The 23,442-nt window shown below is 42.5% G+C and overlaps 1 protein-coding gene across 15 annotated transcripts in view; it reads right to left on the bottom strand.

The window, feature by feature from the left end:
• Positions 1–7,331: 7,331 nt before the first annotated feature.
• Positions 7,332–23,442, bottom strand: part of CEP63 (centrosomal protein 63) — a 50,125-nt gene continuing 34,014 nt past the window's right edge. For 11 of the 15 annotated variants that reach the window (XM_066350626.1, XM_066350628.1, XM_066350632.1 and 8 more), the window contains 9 exons: positions 22,952–23,185; positions 22,569–22,708; positions 21,643–21,777; positions 18,448–18,562; positions 17,380–17,577; positions 15,945–16,031; positions 10,955–11,160; positions 9,896–10,175; positions 7,332–7,718 (listed from right to left, as the gene is read on the bottom strand). In XM_066350626.1, the coding sequence (XP_066206723.1) occupies positions 7,560–7,718; positions 9,896–10,175; positions 10,955–11,160; positions 15,945–16,031; positions 17,380–17,577; positions 18,448–18,562; positions 21,643–21,777; positions 22,569–22,708; positions 22,952–23,185 (1,554 nt within the window). In that variant the 3' untranslated portion in view covers positions 7,332–7,559. Of the gene's footprint in view, positions 7,719–9,895; positions 10,176–10,954; positions 11,161–15,944; positions 16,032–17,379; positions 17,578–18,447; positions 18,563–21,642; positions 21,778–22,568; positions 22,709–22,951; positions 23,186–23,442 lie in introns of those variants that run through there. The other 4 variants (XM_066350634.1, XM_066350635.1, XM_066350633.1 and 1 more) reach the window with 3 other exon arrangements.

Below are 23,442 nucleotides of genomic sequence, written 5' to 3'. Positions count from 1 at the left end.
GGACTGCTATCTGAAATAGCACCCACAGGAACTCCACCTGGCTTCCCTACACCAACCAACTTCCAACTGTCCCTTGCTCCACAGTCCCCAGGGGGCTGCACTTGGGCTGCAAAATTCTCCTTGGGTGCACACAGCACCAGCTCCTTCTGTATGCCATGGGTCCCTGCCCATTGTCCACAGTGGGCAGCACACCCTTTGCTCTGTCAAAAGAGATGTACAAGTGATCCAGCTTCTCCTTGGTGACATGCAGCAAGCCCGAGATGCCATATTTCATTCATTGGGTTTATAATGTATAGAGAGACTATGGATTACTTAGCAAACCTAGCTTTTCTCCAAGGAGCCTAAGCCAGAAGCTCTGACCATCCCAGGCCTGACCTGGCTGCCCCAGATGTGGAGGGCTTCTAAGACCCCAGGGACCCCCAATAACCCAGGTGAAATGCTCCGACTTGTCTAATGTACAACACTAGTTCTCCAAGATGCCCAACAATACTCCATGAATAAGTGTGTCAGTGGGTTTGAGGTCGCATCCATTTACAGACTAAGTTCTTAGAGTCATAGGTGACACTAAGCACAAGGACTGCCCCTCTACACAAGCGAATGTTCACTGAGAACCACACAGACCAGATAGATACTATGTAAAGTGTAAGTAAGCTCAAAGCCTCTAAAGTCTTTGGGTTTTTTTATTTTTCCATTGATTTTAGTTGTTTCATTTAAAGTTGTGCACTCACTGATTGCTTCTCATATGTGCCCTGACCAGGATCAAATCTGCGACCCCCATGTGCTGGGACAGTGCTTCATCTAATAAGCCACCTGGCCAGGGCCAAGCCTCTAAATTCTTAGCCTGGGGTCCACGAACAGAATTTAGGACTCCATGAATTTGAATAGAAAACACCGACCTCCTTATCCTCACTACACTCTCACTGAAATTGAGCTCTGATTCCATCAAGAATCTAGGCCATGAGCCACAGCGGTGCTAGACGTACCTGGGGCCTCTTCCAGTGAAAATCACAGATATTTTCACATTTCGTTATAGTGTCGTAGGCATCTCAAAATATTATTTTCATGCATCTCTGCTTCAAAAGCATAATAGGCGATAGACCTGCTGCTCGGCCTTGTTATCATTGATAAAGAGGCACATATTATATCACAAATTTGTTTTGTTCTTAGGTTTTGATAATTGAATGTCAATATAATTGATTTTCTTTTTAACATTATTTTATTTTATGCACTTACTCATTCTGAAGGACCCACACTACACTGTCAAAGAAGCCCCTGGCACTCAGAAGGAATAACTGTAAGCACCTAAGGCCACCAGCTCCCTGGATTTGGGGAGCAATAGGGGAGGCCATCAGGGAGAGGGGTGGAGGGATCTGGCCAGTGGAGGGAAGAGAGGCAGGTCTCCAGGTTCACCCTGGCCCCACGGCTACAATGTACAGCGTTTCTCATTCTGCTTTGGCACATTTCTAAGGAACACTTACTAACACGTTGAAAATTTTCAGATCTCTGGAAGACAATTTGGGAAATGTGGATTTAAGGAATGACTTAGCCTGGGAAAATACTGGAATTGCTTGGTGTCGTTAAGAAGAAAAATGTGTTTGTGTTAAACCTTTTTGGAACAAAATAAAGAGATCAGGTGATGCCTCCGTAGTCTACGAATGTCAGCTCTTGCAGAAGGTGGTAGGTTGAACCTATTGGCAAGATAGAACCTTTCCCATCCTTTGCTCACAGTCCAGCACATATTAATATTAACAGACTGCTGCTAGAGTTCCACACTGGCCTGAGGGGCCTCTCAGACAGGAGGGGGGTCCTTGGGGAAGCCGCTGAGCTCCCGCCCCAGCCACCGCTCACTACCAGCTTACATACGAACCTGTACTTCTGAGTGCACGCTCCCAGGGATCCTTGGGGAAGCCGCTGAGCTCCCGCCCCAGCCACCGCTCACTACCAGCTTACATACGAACCTGTACTTCTGAGTGCATGCTCCCGCGGGGAGCAGAGGCTGTGTTCAATCTTGGCTGAAGAGATTAATTGGTAGAAGACACTTCTTGCCTTCCTTGTGGTGTTTAATTTTAGATGGAAGATCTGCGATACATCTAGATTGCAGAAAGATCCAGGGACTGGTGAGTCGTCTATACATCAGAGGCAAGACAAATCAATCCAAGAGACAGCCCGCCCAGAGGCCTCACTGTTTCCCTGAGCCACTGCTTCCCTGAGCCAGTACCGTGGGCACCAGGACAGCCCTGGGAGCTGGCAAGGAGCTCACCCACATGGGATGCCTCCGAAGGAGGAGGCTGTGCTGTGAACACACTGGGCAAACCAGTGTCTTAGCTGATCTGTCTGCCACAGCTGAAGACATGAGGGGGCTTCTGTAACATACCCGGCTCCTCTTTCTCTACTTCGTCCAACCATGCTTGTAGAGATATTGGGGGACTTGCTAAGCAGTTTTAGGGCACAGTCCTCCATTTCCCTCTCTAAAACGTTCTGTAAACAGTCCGCCTCTGACCACTGAGGTCAGCCCCGAGCCTTTCTGCAGCCCCAGCATACAACATGCTTAGCCAAGAAGCTCTGCTGAGGATTAGGGACTTTGCTGGACTGTGATGATTAATCGCCTGGCTGATGATTAGGGACTCTGCTGCCAGAACCTCCAGTAACCCTGGAAACTGCCCCCCTCACAGGCAGCGCTCCACTGGAGGGGGAGCAGGAGCCCTGCAGTGCGCCGGCCCCTGGCACAGCCCTGCCCACGTTATCGTGGGATGCAGACCCGCCCCACCCACAGCAAGTATTCCGACACAGCCTGAGCACCCTGAAGATGGCCACCACTGTCATTCCTGAATGTGAACTGAGAGTGGAGAACATGAAGTTTTAGAAGAGCATATGCTGCGGGTGCTGTGAGGTTTCCTGAATATAAGCTTGAATTTGTAGGTATTGTTACCCATCAATCTCTTTTGGGGGGGGGGGGGATAATAGCTTTATTAAGATATAACTTACATATGATATAAATCACCATACAACTGAATAGTTTTTAGTCGTGTTACATTCAGAGTTATGCAACCATCACAACTGATTTTTTAACGTTTTCATGAGCCCCAAAGGAAACCCTGTGCCCGTAGTTATCACGCCCCTTCACCCTTTAGTGCCTGTTTCCTTTCGAACTCAGCCTCAGTGGAACTGGTTGGGCTCCTTCCACTTCGTCTCTCTCCCCAGGAAACGGAGCACCGTTCTGGGAGAACTCCAGTCCCTCAAGTTGTGGTTCTTAATCTCTTTTTGGCTCGCAGATGTCTGTGAGAGATTGATGAAAACTGTGGACTCTCGCCCTCAGAGACATTCACACATGCAGATTTATACACTGCATTTAATATAAGGACGTTCCAGGACCTAACACCTTGGTTAGGTCCTTTCTTTTCATTAGAGGAGTATAAACTTACTTCTGATCAGATTGTCAAATCATTTGAACTTGGGCTTAACAGACAACATAAAATTCCCACATTCTCGGTTCCCACAGAAGGGAGAAAAAAAGAGTGAACAATGTTACTTGAATGATCAAAATTGCACTGTGGAGAAGTAGCGTTTATAGACGCTTGCTTTAAAGGCCTGCAGTGCATCCTGTTTCTAAATGTCCCCCTTTGACCAAGCCAGGCCACAAGAGCTTTCCACCATCGTGTCTGGGACCCTCTCAGCCTACGCCACCAGCCCGCATTGAAGCACTCTGTAAGGAAGTCATACAGACTCTCTGATTACTAGCAGCTGAAAAAATGCTGCAGGACCTCTCCTAGGGCTGTACACCTAGCCAAATGCAACACACGCTCAGGAAAAAGATGTGCTTCTCCGGAGCCCAGGGTCTGTTCTCATCTTGTGGGCACCAGATAGCCTTTAAAGTCATGTTTTCTTTGCTTCTGCCCTTAAGAAGCTCGGAGGTAATTTTTCTGCCTGCCTATAGCAAGTGGGCTGGACTGGCTGTTTGTTTGTGAATCAACATTATAGCCCTCTTTTCCCCTTTGTCCTGAATCCACCGTCTGTCTGCTCCTACTTGATGCGTTTTTGTATTGCTAGCTCCAACTGCTTCTAGAACAAGTCCACGCATTTTTCTGAACTTGCCATTCTGCGCTTGACTGATGCTCATGACAACTGTTTGCTTGATGTATGTTCTCAATGACAGAGCTTAGTTTAGTTTTTTCTCACCTGCAGCTTTTAGGTATCAGACTCAAAGGTGTTTTACAAACAGATAACCATCGCCCATAGTTCACCCGGTGTTGTGTGTCTGTGTATGAGAAGGCAGGCAGAATTTTGTGAAGTAGACACAACAGATAGCATTGTATTATATTTTTTCTGTTCAACAAGATATTTCCATAGTAGGCCAGGCACTGATCTAGGAGCTTTATAGATGTTAATCTTCATAAAAACCTTATGAGTTAGGTGTGATTTTTTTTTAAATTTTCCCCACTTTACAAATGAGAAAACTGAGGCATGGGAAGGTTAATTAACTTACTCAAGGTCACACAACTATTAAGTGGCAGAGCTACGATTAGGAATAAGGTCTTCTGTCTGCAGTCCACACTTTCTACCCTTAGGCTGTGCTAGAAAGAGCCTGAGCATTAGGACCCTGGAAAGCCACTTAAATCCTTTGTCACCTGGGGACAGTGATATCCACTGCATCCTAGAGTTGTTGAGATCAAATGAGGCTCCCTAGACAGGTAATGTCCAACCAACAGTGGGATCTCAACTTCGTCCTGTTTAGCCAAATGTGCACAGAAGACCCAGACAAACTGTAGTAGGCATCTAGGCCAAGAGGCATCACTCACCCAACAAAACATCATCTGTAAACACCAAATGGAGACAAGAGCACTCTCATCTTTTACCTTATTTGGATACCTGATCATTGAGAGGTTTTCAAAAATGTGTATTAAGGAACTAATTCAAATTTAGTTTTAACACATTTTAATATTTGGCATATCTTTTTGAAAAGTGAAGCTGAGAAATTAAATTACAATCAAACGTTCTGACAAACCGAGACAATGATCAGTTAAGTTTAAAGTACTATACATCTTACTTCCTGATTCATCTGAGAAAGGACATTCCCCTACTGGTTCAAACCAACTGAGCTCCTGCTGAGTAATAACGACCCTCCCACAAGCAAGACAAAGTCCTTGTCCTTGAGGAGCTTAATTCTCAGATAGAAATAAACAATAACAATATAAATCAAATAAAGATATGATTTCAGAGGGTGGTGAGCACTATGAAGAAAATAACCCTAGGCAATGAGGTGGAGAAACTGGGAGAAGCAGGTTTTAGCTGCAGCTGTCAGGGAAGGGGATGTCTGAATGCAGAGCCGAGAGCAGGAAACGCCAATCGTGGGCGAGGTGGAAGGAAGGGGTCCAGGTAGACAGCAAGCACAGGGTCCTCACAGGTTAAAGCGGGCTGCAGTCTGGAAACAGAAAGGAGGCCGAGTGGCCAGAGCGCCATAATGATGCAGGGGTGATGGACAGCTTCATAGGCTGCGGTAAGCAATTCGGATTGATCCCAGTGCTGTGAGAAGCCTTTGAAAGGTTTCAGGGGAGGCAGCGCTGACCCTGCTCATCTGCATTTCTAAAGGATAACTCTGCCGGCACTGAGGAGAATGAATTATTGGGGTCGGGAGTAGCAGTAGTACCAGTGAGGAGGTACTCTGAGAATCTAAGTGAAGGACGGGGTTAGTCTGGATCAGAGTGACGGCAGTGAGGAAGAGACAATGGTTGGATCTAAGATTCTGGAGGCAGAACTGACAGCACATCCCCATTTGGCTCGGGAGGTGTCGGTCAGGAAGGGATTAAGGAGAACTCTTAGCAACTGGCAAACAGGATACTGTCCTCACACGGAACATTGTGAAAATCCAGGGCTCTCTCTTGGAAATGTTCAACCTAAGATGCTTAGCAGACATCCAAGGGCATCTAAGGCAGCAGCTCGGGGAAGAGAGCGAGGTCAGTTTTGAATGTAGGGGTCACTGGCCTGTAGATGGTAGTCAAAGCCTGAGAATCGAATGGAATATTCTAGGGGACTATGCTGAGGGAGAAAACTATGTCAAAGCCCAGGGACAGAGGGGAGAACTTTAGAAGAGGAAACGCCAGACAACTGCACTGAGATGGAGTGGCCAGAGAGGTAGGAGGAAACCAGCAGACAGGTCGTAGAAACGGAGACAAAGGAGGAGGCCACAGTGGGAAATAATGCGCAGGGACTTATTAGGCCACTGGGGACCTGAAGAGCATGAAAACAGTGTCCTAGTGGGTCTGGAAATGGGGTTGGAGAGGGTGCAGAGTGGGCGGTAAGGGAGTGTCACCACCACAGAAGGGGAGCAAACATAGGGAGCAGTAGAGAGGCATATGGCACTGAAGTTTGGTTGTTTTAGAAAGAACTCAGGATGTGTGTATGCTGATACAAAAGACCCACTGGGAAGAGGGGGTCACAGGAGCCACGTCCTTGGGCTGGCAAGTAAACCACGCATCACCTCCTTGTCTCCAATGGCACATTCGAGCTCTCTGACCTACTTCCTGCGATCCTCACATGCTGCCGTCCCTCAGGGCCCCACACGGCACTGGCTCTTTTCTCTGCTCCCTCTGCGTAGATCTTATCAGCAGGCTCTTATCAACCTTTGTCTCCCACTTGATCCTCTTAGAAATGGAGCATTTCCTCTGAGTGTTCCACAGGCACCACTCGAAATCAGCCGGCCCACTCCTCTACGTCCCTGTTCAAGTTCTTTGAACCCTTTCTGTACCTCCAACCTGACTCTGCACATTGCCCACCCATTGGTTAATAAGCAGCAAAACCAGCCTGACCAGGCGGTGGCGCAGTGGACAGAGCGTTGGACTGGGATGCAGAGGACCCAGGTTCGAGACCCCGAGGTCGCCAGCTTGAGCACGGGCTTATCTGGTTTGAGCAAAGCTCACCAGCTTGGACCCAAGGTCGCTGGCTCCAGCAAGGGGTTACTCGGTCTGCTGAAGCCCCACGGTCAAGGCACATATGAGAAAGCAATCAATGAACAATTAAGGTGTCGCAATGAAAAATTGATGATTGATGCTTCTCATCTCCCTCCATTCCTGTCTGTCTGTCCCTATCTATCCCTCTCTCTGACTCTTCTCTCTCTGTCTCTGTAAAAAGAAAAAAAAAAGTAGCAAAACCAATATATCAATTCAGATCAGTGTGACTCTGAATCCACACTTCTACATACTTCCCTCAAACACGTGCCTATAGTGACTTTATTTTCAACACATACCATAAAATCTTTATTTCAGCTTATAGCTAGTCACATAAGTCAGCAAGAGAAAGTATCACTGTATAATAATAAATATGATGAGAAAAAAAAATCTAGCAAAGTGGTTTATTCTTACAACTTATTGCTGGAAAAAGTCCTTGAACCAAACCAGTGCAGTGGGAATGCCTTAGAGAAGTATCAGAGTATCAGTTCTTCCGATTTCTTCACAAAAGCTTTATGATTTTTACATAATCGTGTTTTTAAAGAGCCACTACTTCAGACGACAGTAACTCTTTGGTGTTTGTTTTTACTTCCAAGTTTGTGATTTTTTTTAAAGAGGCTACTTTAGGGCTGTGAACTGTTTCACCGTCTTCTCACTCTCTCTTCTTAGCTCCTCAATGTGGGCATCCAGGCGCTCCAGAATGTGATGGGACCGCAGCTCCTCCTCTTCCAAAAACCTTGTAGCTATTGAGCCGAGGGGAGACACAGGCAAGGGACTCTAGGGGAGAAACACATTTTGACATATGTAAGTTCAATAGTCTGTTTCTAAGACACATTATGCATATTTTCTAACTAGCAATATTAAAAGGTGATTTTTTAAAAATACTTTTTCCTTGAAAGGATTTTTTGTTGTTTTTATCCTAATGACAAGAATTTTTTTTTAAAGTTCTACAAAAATTAACACAGATCTCTTCCTTTCTGACCCAAGGTGTGTTAAGTATAGTGTCACAGAAATATAAGGTATTATTGGTCTGAAGACTGTCTCATTTTAGACTTCTACATCCTTCTATTGCCCAGGAGAAAATACACTTACTGCCAGTTATTCAAACTCACTTTTAAAATTTGAGTATGTACCTTTCATTTTAAAGCACAGAATGTCTACCTATAACATATTAAACACCAATTAAAATAAATTATCTTTCCTCCTCCAAAATTTCCATCCACAGTCCCTATTTGAAACCATGGGGTCAGTGGTATTTCGAGTTCAGGTCTCAGAGAGGTAGTATTAGACATTCACCACATGCAGCCGTCAGCGTCCGCAGTGAGTGTTTTCTGTAAAGTCACCTCAGACACTGAGTTACTGAATACAGATCATTGCCCCTAGGGGAAATTCACACACATATCTCATAGATTATCATGCTAAAAACAACTCATCGGATAGATTCTATTTTCTTTCACAAAAGATCAAGTTCAGAAGCAGTTAGTGCCTGACCGGGCGGTGGCGCAGTGGATAGAGCGTCGGACTGGGATGCGGAAGGACCCAGGTTCAAGACCCCCGAGGTCGCCAGCTTGAGCGCGGGCTCATCTGGCTTGAGCAAAAAAATAAAAAGCTCACCACCGAGTAATAACCCCTGGCTCGAGCAAGGGGTTGCTCGGTCTGCTGAAGGCCCGCGGTCAGGGCACATATGAGAAAGCAATCAATGAACAACTAAGGTCTCACAACAAAAAACTGATGATTGATGCTTCTCATCTCTCTCCATTCCTGTCTGTCCCTATCTATCCCTCTCTCTCTCTGTCCCTGTAAAAAAATTAAAAAAAAAACAGAAGTAGTTAGTAACTTGCCCAAGGCCAGCCACTAAGGGCTGCCGGAGCTGGGATTAATACCCTGTTCAAGGGGCCCCCGAGTCGGAGCTACTTGCTGAACTGTGCTTCCCCACCCACTCCTGCCCTGCTCATCTAGGGGCAGAGTCAACTCGCCACCTCTGCTGGGAATGTGCAAGTGTGGAAACTCAACTTTTTCTCAGCTCCACGGGGTCCATGAATGGCTGAGTACTGACTGACTGGGGATTACAACTATGTTAAGCAAGTATGTGAATTCACAAATACCAACTCCATGACTACGGAGGTCCGGCTGTATGACCCAAGTAGAGTCCTAGGTGTCATTCTATAATCAAACACATTGATATTTCTGAAGTAAAAGGCTAAGTGGGATAAATAAAGTCCATGCATATTATCACAGTAAGTCGGGTCAGGTCAGGTCAGGTTCTAGTGCCAAACAGGTTCTGCTGCCAATCTTGGGGAGGAAGTTAGATTTCAAAACTTTTTGGACTTCAGAATTACAAGTAAGTGAAGTAAGGACTTATTTTTTGAAACTGGAGATGGGAATGAATGGCCTGAGACTAGTGCTTCAGTTCAGAAGGCAAAAAAGATGATGGAGTTTACCAGAAACAAGGGGCCAGCACCGTGTCAAAGGGCAGCCTCTGCGTTGGGGCCACCACTGTGCGGCAGTGCATCTGGTTCCAGACACGTCAGATGCAGTTCCTCCCCCCACCTCCACCCACCCTCTCCCTTTCCAACAGTTCCTTATTTCTTCCTTCTCTGGCTACACTTCAGGACTATCCTGCCATCCAAAGATGTTCCTTGAACCAGCCATTCCAATAAAAAACTTAACCTCTCTAAAAAAGAAAGGAAGGGAATTTTTGATTAGGGTCAAAAACAAGCAGATATCTGTAACTTACATCCTGTTTCAGAACTAAGGCGTATTCTGAAAAGTAATCATGGCTGACTCGTTCTTCGTTAGCAAAACCGTATGACAGAAACACATGGGGATAATAAAGGGTACTTAAGAGAACCAGTAAGAAAACAAAACAAAAACACGTCCTATTCCTCACCCTTAAAAGATAAAATCAAACTACAGAAACTTAATAAACTAGTAAGATCAGAAAGTTTCCATACCGAAGACATCAACTCTTCTTGGTCATTTACACTCTCAGAGATAGTGTCAGAAAAAGTGGCTTCATTTGGATCGAGCACTGAAGGTAAAGACTGAGCTTTGTACAGAAAGTGAGAAGGCACAGAGACACTGGAGCTGTAAGGGCTGATGGGAGAGCTCAGGGGGCTGAGGACCGTGGCCGCAGGCTCTATCCTAGCCAGCACTTGTCCTCTCGGAGAGTGAAGACCTGCTTTGTAGTGCTCAGTCTTCATTCCACCATGTCTGTGCTGGCCATGGGATGGCCTGGATAGCAGATTAGGAAACAAAATTAACAACTGTAGCAACTGTTCTCATTTAAAACAGAAATGCTGTAAGAAGTTCACTTAAAAATAAATGAAAAGGATAACTGGTGAGGCTGTACTTCATGAAATACACAGCCCCCTCAAACCAGGTGTTCTCTCTTTCACTCAGGTTCCAAATGTCCCTCCTCACTGCCAGGCCCCTGCCCTCCCACGCTCATTATAAAGCGAGGAAGACAACCACGCCGCCAGTCAGCTCGTGTGACCAGGGCTGGGATGGGCAGGTGCTGTGCACAAAGGAAGGGCACCCACCTCACCCGGCGGTGGAGGAGGGGTAGGGCAGTATGGGTGTCAGCAAAGGCCTTGGGAAGAAAACACGCAAGCATACAGTAAAACCTGAAGTCAGGTGGTTTTTCATTGAGTATTGACTTAGGTAACAGCCTATAATTAACTAATAGAAAACACAAAGGAAGCTTTTTCTAAAAAGCTAACCTCTCAGGGGACAAGTGGGGTTAGGAGGTGGCAGGCAGCATGAGAAGGCTCAGGGGACTAAGGATGCTATTTGCTCCACATCCAGTATCTAAACCACAGCTGAATAAAAGTGATCTCTAACCCCTCCATTTCTAACCTGACAGCAGCTTTACTCGTGCACAGGGCACTTCAGAATTAAACACACAGTCCTTTGATGAAGATAGGCTATCTATAAGTCAGAAATAATTCTTTAAAATATGAGAATTATATTACAATGATACACATTTTAAATAAACAGTGAAGAAATTTTACTTGAACTCTGTATTCTTGAACTCAGGTGCTCTGCTCTGTACTGGTTTTAAGAGCACATCATGGGGTTTTTTGCACATCGGAGTAGAAATCTCCAGCTTAGATTTGGTATCCATCAAATCTTTCTGTAGTTGTTGATTTTCAGACACTAATTTATTTAACACCTCAATATAATTCTCCTGGAGATCTGCTAGTGAAATCTCTTTGGCCTAATAAAAAAGAATACTCGAGTCACTTAATCTGTATAAGAATACCTGTGATCTGTGATACCACTGTAGTGGAAAATTATGTTCTGTTTAGTTTTTTTGTTTTGTTTTGTTTTGTTTGTATTTTTCTGAAGTTGGAAATGGGGAGGCAGTCAGACAGGCTCCCACATGTGCCCGACTGGGATCCACCCGGCATGCCCACCAGGAGGCGATGCTCTGCCCATCTTGGGCATCGCTCTGTTGCAACCAGAGACACTCTAGCGCCTGAGGCAGAGGCCATGGAGCCATCCCCAGTGCCCCGGCCAACTTTGCTCCAATGGAGCCTTGGCTGCAGGAGGGGAAGAGAGAGACAGAAAGGAAGGAGAGGGGGAGGGGTGGAGAAGCAGATGGGCGCTTCTCCTGTGTGCCCTGGCCGGGAATCGAACCCGGGACTCCTGCACGCCAGGCTGACGCTCTACCACTGAGCCAACCGGCCAGGGCCTGTTCTGTTTAGTTTTAACTAGTTCATCTATGGCTCTACTTTGGAAAAAGTGGAGATCTGGTTTTAGCTAAGACTAAGAGAGAAAAGGGGTTCTGTTTGTTACAGTAAATGGGGTGAAAAGTTAGGGCACAGTGGGTTTTCCTGACATGGCAGGAATATGCATGGGGCAGGAAGAAGGCTCAGAACTCACAGGGAAGAAAGCTATAAATGAGAATCAGATACAGAGAAAAAGAAAGGCAACAGCTATGAGTTCTTCTTTAGAAAGAGAAGGTTGAATAGCCCTAAACACCTGTGGAAGAAAATTGAGAGACAAAAAGAAAAAGAAAAAAAAGAAAGAAAGAAATTGAACAGAAGTTTCTAAAAAGGAATTGGGCCAACAGGGAGAACTTTTAAATAAATACTCTTAGTTTTACGTAATGTTGGCACCTATTCTTGTGGGAAATAAATTTGGACATGATAAAGCAGCACTCAGGTAGAGTATAAAGTGGGAATTACTACACTGGTCTGAGTTTTGTGATTATATTTCACTGCTCTTCAATTCTAGGTGCTGACTGGTAACAGACTACCTGGGGGAGAAAGTGATCTGGCCTATTTTTTTCTAATGACAAAATGTTTTAATTAGCATTCTGAAAAATTACACTAATCTTTGAAGTTTAATACAATGTTTACCTTGGTCTTTTCTGTAAAGAATTTTCTGAAAATAAGCTTATCAACAGTGGTTTGACAAACATAATTTAACTAACAAAAATATAAACTTTAAAACACAACCTTTCAACTATCTGTGTACCATTAGTGAAAATAAGTTACAAAATCTTTCAATAAACTGTCAATGCCAGTTAAAATCCACCCCCCCCCCAAATTTTGCAGAACATAGAATTTAAATGGCAAACTGTCAATTTTTAAATTTGGTAAATAGTTTATTATACCAGAACTATTGTCTTAAGATAAATTTATTAAAATATTTAACCCAAACATTCACTTATAAAACAAATTCCACCTTCCTAGGTGGTAAAATGCAACAAGACATTGTCTAATAACTATTCTTAATATGTGCACCATATTCACACTGTGTGCAACTTCAAAACTGGAGGAAATTGGCCCTGGCCAGTTGGCTCAGTGGTAGAGCGTCGGCCTGGCGTGCGGAAGTCCCGGGTTCGATTCCCGGCCAGGGCACACAGGAGAGGCGCCCATCTGCCTCTCCACCCCTCCCCCTCTCCTTCCTCTCTGTCTCTCTCTTCCCCTCCCGCAGCCGAGGCTCCATTGGAGCAGAGATGGCCCAGGCGCTGGGGATGGCTCCTTGGCCTCTGCCCCAGGCGCTAGAGTGGCTCTGGTCGCAACAGAGCGACGCCCCAGAGGGGCAGAGCGTCGCCCCCTGGTGGGCGTGCTGGGTGGATCCCGGTCGGGCGCATGCGGGAGTCTATCTGACTGTCTCTCCACGTTTCCAGCTTCAGAAAAATAAAAAATTAAAAAAATTTAAAAAAACTGGAGGAAATTAAACTGCTGACAGGATTTTCACCAGAGTCTGATGTCTGATGTCATTAAATATACTTTCTTTAAAAAAAAGATAATGCTTGCCTTACCAGACATCTTTTTAAAATTTCTCCAATTTTAATGTATTAATAATTACAGATAAATGAAGGTAAAGGTACGATAAAAACTACAGCTAGCACACACCTGGTTGTACACAGAAAGGACAGCGCTACCACTGTTTGAGGGAGACTTCAGGAGAAATTAAGCTAAACAGAATCTCTGGTCATGGTCAGGCCTAAGTACCCCTGAGAATTCCCAACTCCTATGTGAACAGGTCATCACTGCGTAAGAAAAGATTCTATCAATCAGTTATTGCTAAATCATGGGCCTTTGAAGATGCCGTATTATAAACCAGTTAGTGTTTGGTTTTCTCCATTACTAGCTTAGTACTGGCTTAATCAGGGCACATAAAGTCATTTCTATCCCTCCATTTATCCTCCCCCTTACAAGATGTTTAGCTGTTGTCTCCTTTCCTATTCTTACCATCCTTGTAAGTTTGTGATTTTAAAAAATTCCTTTCATTATAGTTTTAGAGGACTTGGGGGGAGGGAGCAAGATTAGAGGCATATTTTCATCTGCCACCTTAAGTGACAGCATAATATTTCAAAGCATAGAAAGCCACAAATTAACCATCCCTCTATAGATTAACATTAGTTTATTTCAAAATTTTGCAAACACTGAAATGACCATTTCTGCACATTTGCTCCTAAAGAATGGGTTCTTGGGGAATGCAAACTGATATGACCTTTTTGGAGAATTATTCAGCAATGACTATCAAATTCAGAAATGTACATGGCTCAGGAGTTTATAGGCTGTATATATTATAATAATGACTTGGATGGATACTGCTAAACTGCCCCCTAGAAAGGTTCTATCAATTCACTTTTTCATTAACAGAGTATGAGAGGGCCCGTTTCCCTATATTTTTGCCAACACTGGCTACATTAGTTTTTGAAAATCATTGTCATTCCAATTAGCTATAGAATATTTATTCATTTTGATTACTAGGGAAGTTAAACCGTTCTCCTTGGTTACTGGACTTTTGTATTACTTCTATGTTTTATCTATTTATGTCCTTTGACCATTTTTCTACTGAATAATCTTTTATTATCTTTGTAGGAAATTCTGATATATTAATATTTTGTTAACCTTCTATTTGTTTACAGATTGTCCCCCTAGTCTATTAGTCCTTTTTTTTTTTTCTTAAGTGAGAAGTGGGGAGGCAGAGAGACAGACTCCTGCATGTGCCTGACTGGGATCTACCTGGCAAGCCCACTAGGGGGCAATGCTCTGCCCATCTGGGGCATTGCTCCATTGCAACCAGAGCCAATCTAGCACCTGAGGCAAGGCCATGGAGCCATCCTCAGCGCCCAGGGCCAACTTGCTCCAATGGAGCCCTGGCTGCAGGAGAAAAGAAAGAGACAAGGGAGAGAGTGAAGAGGGAGAAGCAGATGGTCGCTTCTCCTGAGTGCCCTGACCAGGAATCAAACCCAAGACATCCACACACTGGGCTGATGCTCTAACACTGAGCCAACAGGCCAGCGTCTATTAGTCCTTCTTTTATGGGAGCTTTGCCACCCAGAAATTTTACATTTTTATGTTGTAAAATTCCTTACACTGTAAAATTCTTGATGGTTTCATGATGTTAAGAGAATCTTACCCTCCCAAAAGATTATAAAAATAGCTCCCCATGTTTTCCTTTAGTTGAAATCAAGTATTCATCTAGCATTCTGCACTTCCTCCCTCCAGCCTCCACAGCCCATAATTGTGAAATCAGAACTCCATGGGAGCTTCTGGGACAGAGTAACTGCGTCTTTGGAGACGCAAATTCTCCTAGCAACACAGAAAAAAAGAATTTCTATAGTCTTTGAGCATCTGACCTACATCAAAAAAAGATGTGTTTCAATAAATAGGTCATTTTTTAAGTTATAAGAATTTATAACAATATAGTTAAAAGAGTATCAACACTTTATAACTCACTGCTAGCTAATCATGTTCTCTCAGGTTTCCCAAGAGCTTATCGTTCCCACCAGATTATTCTCAGTCCCTTAACCCTTTGAGTAGTGAGTTTTTTTCATGCTCACTAACCTCTGGGAGTGAGTTTTTTTAATAAACTGAAATTAGTTCCAGTTCCAGTTTTATTAACTTAAAATCATGTTTGTTTGAAAACCAATTTATGGAAACAAGAAGAACATACATTTGCCTTTTTTAATGTTGCCTTACACATTTTTAAAATAAATTGATCGTACTCTGTCTGGATGGTCAGGAGGCACAAGGACATGCATGAACGTTCGTACTACTCAGAGGGTTAAAGGGAAGAATCCTCTTATTCATCCTGTGTCATCATCTATTAACAGTCTCCAAAAAGAGTTGAAAATATTTGATTAATTCTATGTTATGGAAATACAATTAAAACTAAATTATTTAAAAGATCATACACCTTATAATGAAAAGATATCGTGAACCTAATTATAATAAATAGTAACAGCATATAACACTTTTTGTGTACTTAATAAATACCAAGCACTATGCTAAGCCCTTTATATACATCCTCCCTATTATGAACACAGATTGTACATGTATTTTATCATATACATAATATAAAAAATATCTTCCATTTGTTGGAGTGAAGAGTCCATCACTATGCGTGCAAAAGTTTCTGCAGAAGGATCATTCCACATTTGATCATAACTCTCCTTTATGGTATCATTATTTACAAAGTGACTTCTTTAATGGCTTAGATAGTAAAAAAAACCTTAAGTTCCTATTTCTGTACCTCATGTAAACCCAATTCCAATTTCACCACTGTTTCAGAAAGATGACGATTTTCTAACTTGAGTGACTCCAGCTGATCCAAAATCTCCTGAGAGGGAAAAGAAGAAATAAATCTCACACATCTTACAACATTTTTCACATATAATTTTCATTAGGTGAAGTTACATTCTTCATTGATGTATATAAATATTTTCCAAAAATATTTTTAAAAGTGAAATAACATATGTGTAACTAAATTAAAATATTATCCTGTAAGAAGATGTATCAGTTCACTGGCAAATCCCTAGCCACTCTCTTTCAGGCTTCTACCTCCAACATCATGTGGACAGCACTCTTCCACAAAACAAGACCCTTTCTTCAGTCTTCATTCTCCTTGCCTTTCTGCTTGACCAGACAGTCCTGCCTTCCTTGGCTTCCTGCTTCCTTACTGAAAACTGTTCCCTTCCTTCCTATTTTTTTTAACTCCATGCCAACACCTTTTTTATTTACCTTAAATGAGTCATGTCCTAAGTTTGGTTCAAATCTCTGCCCTTCATACTCTATGCTCATTAAAATCTCTTAAGTCTCTCAGGATGTTTCAAATGCCAACTTCATGCAAAGACTTCCACAGCTAAATGTCTTATCTGAATTTTAATCTTGAACTCCAAGGCTTCTATGGAATTGACTATTAAATATTTCCATATGAAAGTCCAACCATCATCACAAGCCAAATGTGCCAAACCAATATCCCATCACCAGCTCCTCTATTCTGTATACCTTTCCTACAAATTCATTATCCTCCCCCAAAATGCTCCCTCTTTTCTCTATTTCACTCAAGAGCATCACTTTCCACTCAGCTGCCCATACTGCAAAAAAGTGACTCTTTCTTTAACCCACCCTCCCTGGCCAATCAAATACAAAAGCCCCGCCCCATCTATTTTACCAGCCCAATACCTCCAGAATTCATCCATTTCCCTCTACCTCCCTCGCCCACTGCTCAGGCAGGCCACCATTTTCCTGTTTAAACAGCATCTGAATAGTCTCTGTGCCTCCCTGCTTCTCCCCATATGATGACCACACATATCTTTTATCCTGAGTGAAACCCTTCTCTCCTGACAACGCTCAAGATAACTCTCAAACTCTTAAACATGACTGATGGGACCCTTCGGGAGCTAGTCTCTGCTTTCTCGTCTTATCCACTGTCCCTGCCCCACTTGTACTCGAGTCTGTCACAGAGACACGTCACACTCACACCACAGCAACAGTCTTCTCTACTTGTCTGTGTCTACTCTCCCCTCCCCACCAATCTTCACTAGAATGCTTTTACCCATTTACTCAACTCAGAACAGGTGTCTAACAAAAATTTACTGAATTAAATACTATGGAAATTATATCTTTAATAAATTCAATCTTCAAAAACAAACTTCAAATAAAGAGAGGTTTTGTTCAAGTGCCACCTTGTGCTCTATAGCTTTTTCTTCTGCCTTTTGTATCTCTGCTTTGAGCTGCTTTTCCATGTTGGAGGAAGAGCTTTTGGCAGAAGCAATACTGATATCTCGCTGATGCAACTCCCGAGTTAAGTGGGAGATTTCCATCTTCATTCCTTCTAGTGCAGAACTGTAACTTTGGTCAGCCTGTAAAATCTGTTCTTTTAACTACAAAGAAACAGAAAGAAGCATGAAAAATTAAGAGACAGCATGTAGATGGAAAAACATATTAATAGTTAAAATACAGTAATTTTTACCTTACTTCAAGATGTGAATTTTTCCCTAAATATGCAAAAATTAGCAATTTACCAAGCTGCATATCTGTACTGAAGGTCAGCTAGTTATACCCACAATTATTTGTTCTATCTCAAAACAGGGAGAGCTACGTTACTCAAATACGGAGCAACAGCACCCAAGTCCATGTACACATCATTCAGAGGACAACACCTATGACCTTCATTCTTTTTCTAGCTGTAAATCTAAAAATTTGTTTTCATGGTTTCCTGGTCCATAGAAGATAACAAAAAGACAAGAAAAAGGAAAATGACAGAAGTAATCTCAAGTAATAAAAGACTGAGTCAACAACAGCACAGCCAGAGCCCTTTCGCACAGAGAAAGACAGCTCTGCGCACCTCAGCAGCCAATGAGAACATGGACTGCACCTCCGCCAGAAGAGAAGCCACCTCCATAATCACCTTCGGCCAATAAGAAAATAATAAATGCTAGTTCATACATCTCTTTGCAAGCAGGAATGTGTATATATCTTAAGAATATCTTCATAAAAATTTGTTTAAAATAGAGTTTTAGTGTGCAGAGAGGGAAGGCTTCAATTATCTTAAAAATATCTGTATGGCATCCCTGAGGATGACAGGAAAGACTCTTCCTCTAAGCACATCCCAGGTGCTCGCTACTCCTGAATGTCAAGTGGCCCTCTGAACTACATTTTCCTCTCACTAAAAATAACTTCTACAACCCCCCAACCCACAACGCAATCCCTGAGTACAAACACTCGGGACCCCAGCCGCAGGCCTTTTTCACCTTCTTAATCTCCACCCTATACTCGTTGTTATGTACTTCCATCTTCTTCAACTCTTCATATTTCTCCATCAGCTCCTGGCTCAGCTGTTTACATGTTGTACTCACAGATTCCAAGCTTTAAGACAAAAACAGGACCATGTATTTAAAATAAAACCCTGCAATTCACACACTGAATGATCTGACCTTTCTGAAGTCCAAGACATAGCTCAAACATCACATTCCACCCCAAATTGAATTCATTTCCAATTTCCTTATCCAATTCAGACTTTTGAAGATATTTTTGATTTCCGTGTTTACCTACAGTCTTACCTTTTACTTAAAATTTAACTGCACAAAGTTTTAAAGCTTACAGCTGATTTTTTTCTCTCTGGTTGTACGGGAGCTGCCATCCAATTTAAATCTTCCCATTCTACACAAAGCTGCCAGAATAATAATCTTTGAGAGTTTCGTACTTGTTGCCCTTACTCAGGAATTAATTGCCTACAGATATAAGAACCTCAGGGATACCATACCTCTTATATCACTGCTCATTTCTACTTGTAAAATCTTTTTGCCTCTCAATCAATAGGCTCTACTGCCTGCTACATGCTCTTTGCCATGCCTGACTTCTCGTCTCTTCACATACCATCCCCTGACCACAAAATACGCTCCTCTCCCGCCTGGCAATGGATGCTGGACATCCTTTCAAGAATCGGATCAGCCTTTACCTGATAGAGCCACCCAACATTTTATAGCTTAAATGTACAAATTTTCTAGAATTTTCTACCTTAAATCTACCATTTTAAATTGCTCACATATTTCAATATATAAATTTTGTCTCTCAAACTACAAATTCTATGATTAAAATAATGTCTTTTACTTCTTATTTCCCTCCAGCTTTGCCCACAATCCCCTCAGCCCTTGGGTCACTGGTTCTAGATTATTCAATAAATGCTCAATAACTACCTAGATCATTTCACCAACACAGCCAACTTACCAAATAAACCATCACTGAAAAATACTATCTTTGCAATACAAAACACAAAACCAATTCTTTAAATTCCTCCAGTTAAATATGTTATTCAAACTGAACAATACAAATAAACTATCTAAAAGGGCTCCTTTATCTAGTTGCCTATAAATATAAAAAAAAATTAAGCTATTGTTTTAGTATTAAACACTGGTATTTATATCCATTCATTCTAATTTTACCTATTTCTAAAAATCCTGAAGTGTTCCTCTGTTTGGTACTTAGTATGGTACTATAATATGTAAGACAGTAGAGTTAGAAAGATCAGAGATAACCTTGTCCTATCCATAGATGGGGAAATCAGAGCCTAAAGAAGCTAAGGTGTCCAAGGTCACACTGCAAGCCAGAAACAAGAGGCAAGTCTCCAGAGCCTGAGGAGAGCACAGTAAGATATACATACATGTAAAACATTACTCAAAAGCCAATCATGGGCCTGACCAGGCAGTGGCGCAGTGGATACAGCGTCGGACTGGGATGCAGAGGACCCGGGTTCAAGACCCCGAGGTTGCCAGCTTGAGTGCGGGCTCATCTGGTTTGAGGAAAAGCCCACCAGCTTGAACCCAAGGTCGCTGCCTCCAGCAAGGATTTACTCGGTCTGCTGAAGGCCCGCGGTCAAGGCACATATGAGAAAGCAATCAATGAACAACTAAGGTATTACAACGCGCAATGAAAAACTAATGATTGATGCTTCTCATCTCTCTCCGTTCCTGTCTGTCTGTCCCTGTCTATCCCTCTCTCTGACTCACTCTCTGTTTCTGTAAAAATAAATAAATAAATAAATAAATAAATAAATAAATAAATAAATAAATAAATAAGCCAATCATGGAACATCTATAAAAACATAAAATTAGTCCTACTGTCAAAAAAAGATTTCTTTTAATCAACCTAAAGTGATTAAATAATGGTAATTGGAAATGTCTTAAGTATTCCAAAGGTAAAAAGAAATAAAACAAAAACTGCATATGCATCTGTGTAGGCTTGTATATTTAACATGTAAGAAAAATACTTGGTGGTTTCCAAAAATAGGAATAAAAGAAAAAACACGCTCTGGCCAGCTGGCTCAGTGGTAGAGCATCGGCCCAGAGTGCGATGTCCCAGGTTCAATTCCCTATCAGGGCACAGAGAAGAAGTGACCATCTACTTCTCCACCCTTTCTCCTTCCGCTTCTCTCTCTCTCCCCCACCCCCATAGCCATGGATCAATTGGTTCGAGCTAAAAATAGTTAGTGTGAGCATGGCCCCAGACGGACAGAGCATGGGCCCCAGATGAGGGTTGCCAGGTGGATTCCAGTCAGGGTGCATGCGGGAGTCTGTGTCTCTATCTCCTCTACTCTCACTTGGAAAAAGAAGAAGAAAAACAAAAAGTAAAAACAAAAAATGTGGTACTTAAGGGCAAAACAGCAATATTTTGTTGTTTGTTTGCCAAAAGGCTAATAGTTTATATATTTTATCTTTTACATACAGAAAATGTTAGCACACAAATGACCATGATTCATGTTTAGAATATCAAACTCTCTCCAGTCAAAAAGTTTAGATGTATGACAAACAAAAGAAGTTCACAAGTATGACAATGATGTAAGTGAGCTGGGCATGGTATAGCATAAGTCAGGATTACATTACCACCAAGGAAATGCCGACAGCATTTCAGAACAGAAGGGAGGAGCAGTTCTTGTTCAGTGTGACCTCGCCAAGAGCCGTTCCAGCGAGGTGGCTGGTGGAGAGGGAAGCTCACTGACAAGACTGCACATGGTGAAAGGTGAAGAAGTATTGAGGCCCTGGTTAGCTCAGTGGTAGAGCGTCAGCCTGGCATGTGGATATCCTGGGTTCAATTCCAGTTAGGGCACACAGGAGAAGTGACCATCTGCTTCTCCATCCCTCCCACTCCCCCTTTTCTCTCTCTCTGTCTTCCCCTCCTGCAGCCATGGCTCAATAGTTCGAGCACGTTGGTCCAGGCACTTGAAGATGGCTCTATGGAGTCTCTGTCTCAGGTGCTAAAAATAGCTGAGTTGCAAGCATGGCCCCAGATGGGCAGAGCATCAACCCCAGACAGGGGCTGCCAGGTGAATCCCACCCAGTTGGGGTGCATGCGGAAGTCTGTCTCTCTCTCCTCCTCTCACTTGGAAAAGAAAGGGGGAAAACTGTGTTTAACAACTTGGACATTTTTGAAATGTGTATATAAGTATCTACCTGCCTTCCAGACGGGTCACCTCTGCCTGCAGGAGCTCCTCACTGGTGTGGGTAAAATCCAGCTGGGAGAGCACATGGTCCAAGTCCTGCTCTTGAGAGGCGTACCTCCTTTCTGTGGGAGACTCCTCCAGTGACCTAGGAAAGGGTACAAGAGGACTATTAAAGGGCTTTTATCTTGGTAAACAAAAATAATGCAACATGTGCAAATTTCCCAACTGTTTTTGGTAATGAAACTCTTTAGTTAGTCTCCTGCTTTACAAAAAAGAACACAGGGAGAGTAAAGAGATGATGCTTCTCAAAAATGTCTGCAGCAGTTCATGCCTTTCCCAGCTGGCATTTGGCCTGACTTTCAAAGAAAAAAGACAAAAATTACTTTATTGACAACTGATACCTTGAGTCGAAGAAACTTGAAAGTTACCTGAGAGTTCTGGCAGGAACAGAAATGAGCACCTCGTTCAATCAGGCAAGAAGAACATAGCCCCTTCTATTTGTTTTCACTACAAACCCCACAGCAGGAATTAATGTACAAAAATAAAATGTATTAGAAAATTTTTAAAGGGCCATCTCATAGCTGATATTGAGGATAAACAGCTAATAATCATGACCTATCTACTAAAGGAAGGGAGGCCTTCCAGGAGATACAGATTATAATGCCTTTCACATCTGGAGTCTGGCCAAGGGTACAGATTGACCAGGAGTTCCTAGCTTTCTAAATATCAGTCTCTAGGTTAGGGACCCAAATTGGAGGTAGAAAAGACTAACCCCACAAAATTTTATAACACTATAAAAATTTAACTCAGAAATTAAAACAATAAGAAAACACATAATGTGATCAAAAACAAAATTATTAACATGCAACATTAAAACTGATGCTTGATGTCAAAACACCAGTGACTGAGATGAATAACACTTGAGGTAAAATGTACCGTAAGGCCTCTGCTGTGTGCTGAGTGTCGGTTTCCTTTAATTTGGCTTGCAGCTTCTCCTTTTGCACTTTTGCCTCATGGATGAAATTTTCTTGACACTGAAGAGTTGCCTTCAATTGCCTCTTTTCTTCTTGCAGAACCTGCAAAATACTCAGGAAAAAAGTCAAATGTTATTACAATTTTTTCTATTTCAAAAGAAAGGAAGCCAGAAAGTCAGATTATAAATTATACAGCAGGCACAAAATTAATACAGCTATCGATATCTGATCCACCAGCTACAGAATAGGGAAGAAACCAGATTTTAGAAATAATTCTAGGTTAATTATTGTCTCTTGAAATATACATACCCACATTTCCCCAATTATAGTGCTTTTAAAACATACCTCTAACAGTTTTTCCGATTCCCTCAATTTTTGTTCCTTTTGCTGCTGCTCTTGCATAACAGTCATATTGGTTCCAACCAAGTCGTTTACCCTCAAGGTAAGGCGCTCTATTTCCAACTCATTGGCACAGATAGTGTCATTGGCCCGCTCCAGCTTACTGCTCAGGTGCTGAATTTCTGACTGGCTGGACAGCTCCACAGACTCTAATTTCTGTTTCCGATTGGCAAGCTGAGCCTAGAGACACACAGAATACCAACAGGCAAAAGTGAAATTATAAGAAAAAGAAACCAATAAATAAGGAAAACTAAAACAAAGCTGAGTTTTACTTCCATAAAAATATAAAGCTCATTAAAAATATAACCCATTCATAGAAAAAAAGAAAACCAATTCTCATGATAAAAACTAGGCATAGAGGGGAACTTCCTCAACTTTCAAAAACTATCTATAAAAACCATATAGCTACAGCATAGGGAATATAGTCAATATTGTAG

The sequence above is a fragment of the Saccopteryx leptura genome, chromosome 10 (genome assembly GCF_036850995.1).
Source record: "Saccopteryx leptura isolate mSacLep1 chromosome 10, mSacLep1_pri_phased_curated, whole genome shotgun sequence".
Lineage (NCBI taxonomy): Eukaryota > Metazoa > Chordata > Mammalia > Chiroptera > Emballonuridae > Saccopteryx > Saccopteryx leptura.
The sequence above is the reverse complement of the archived record's forward strand: the minus strand, read 5'-3'. Positions and strand labels throughout refer to the sequence as shown.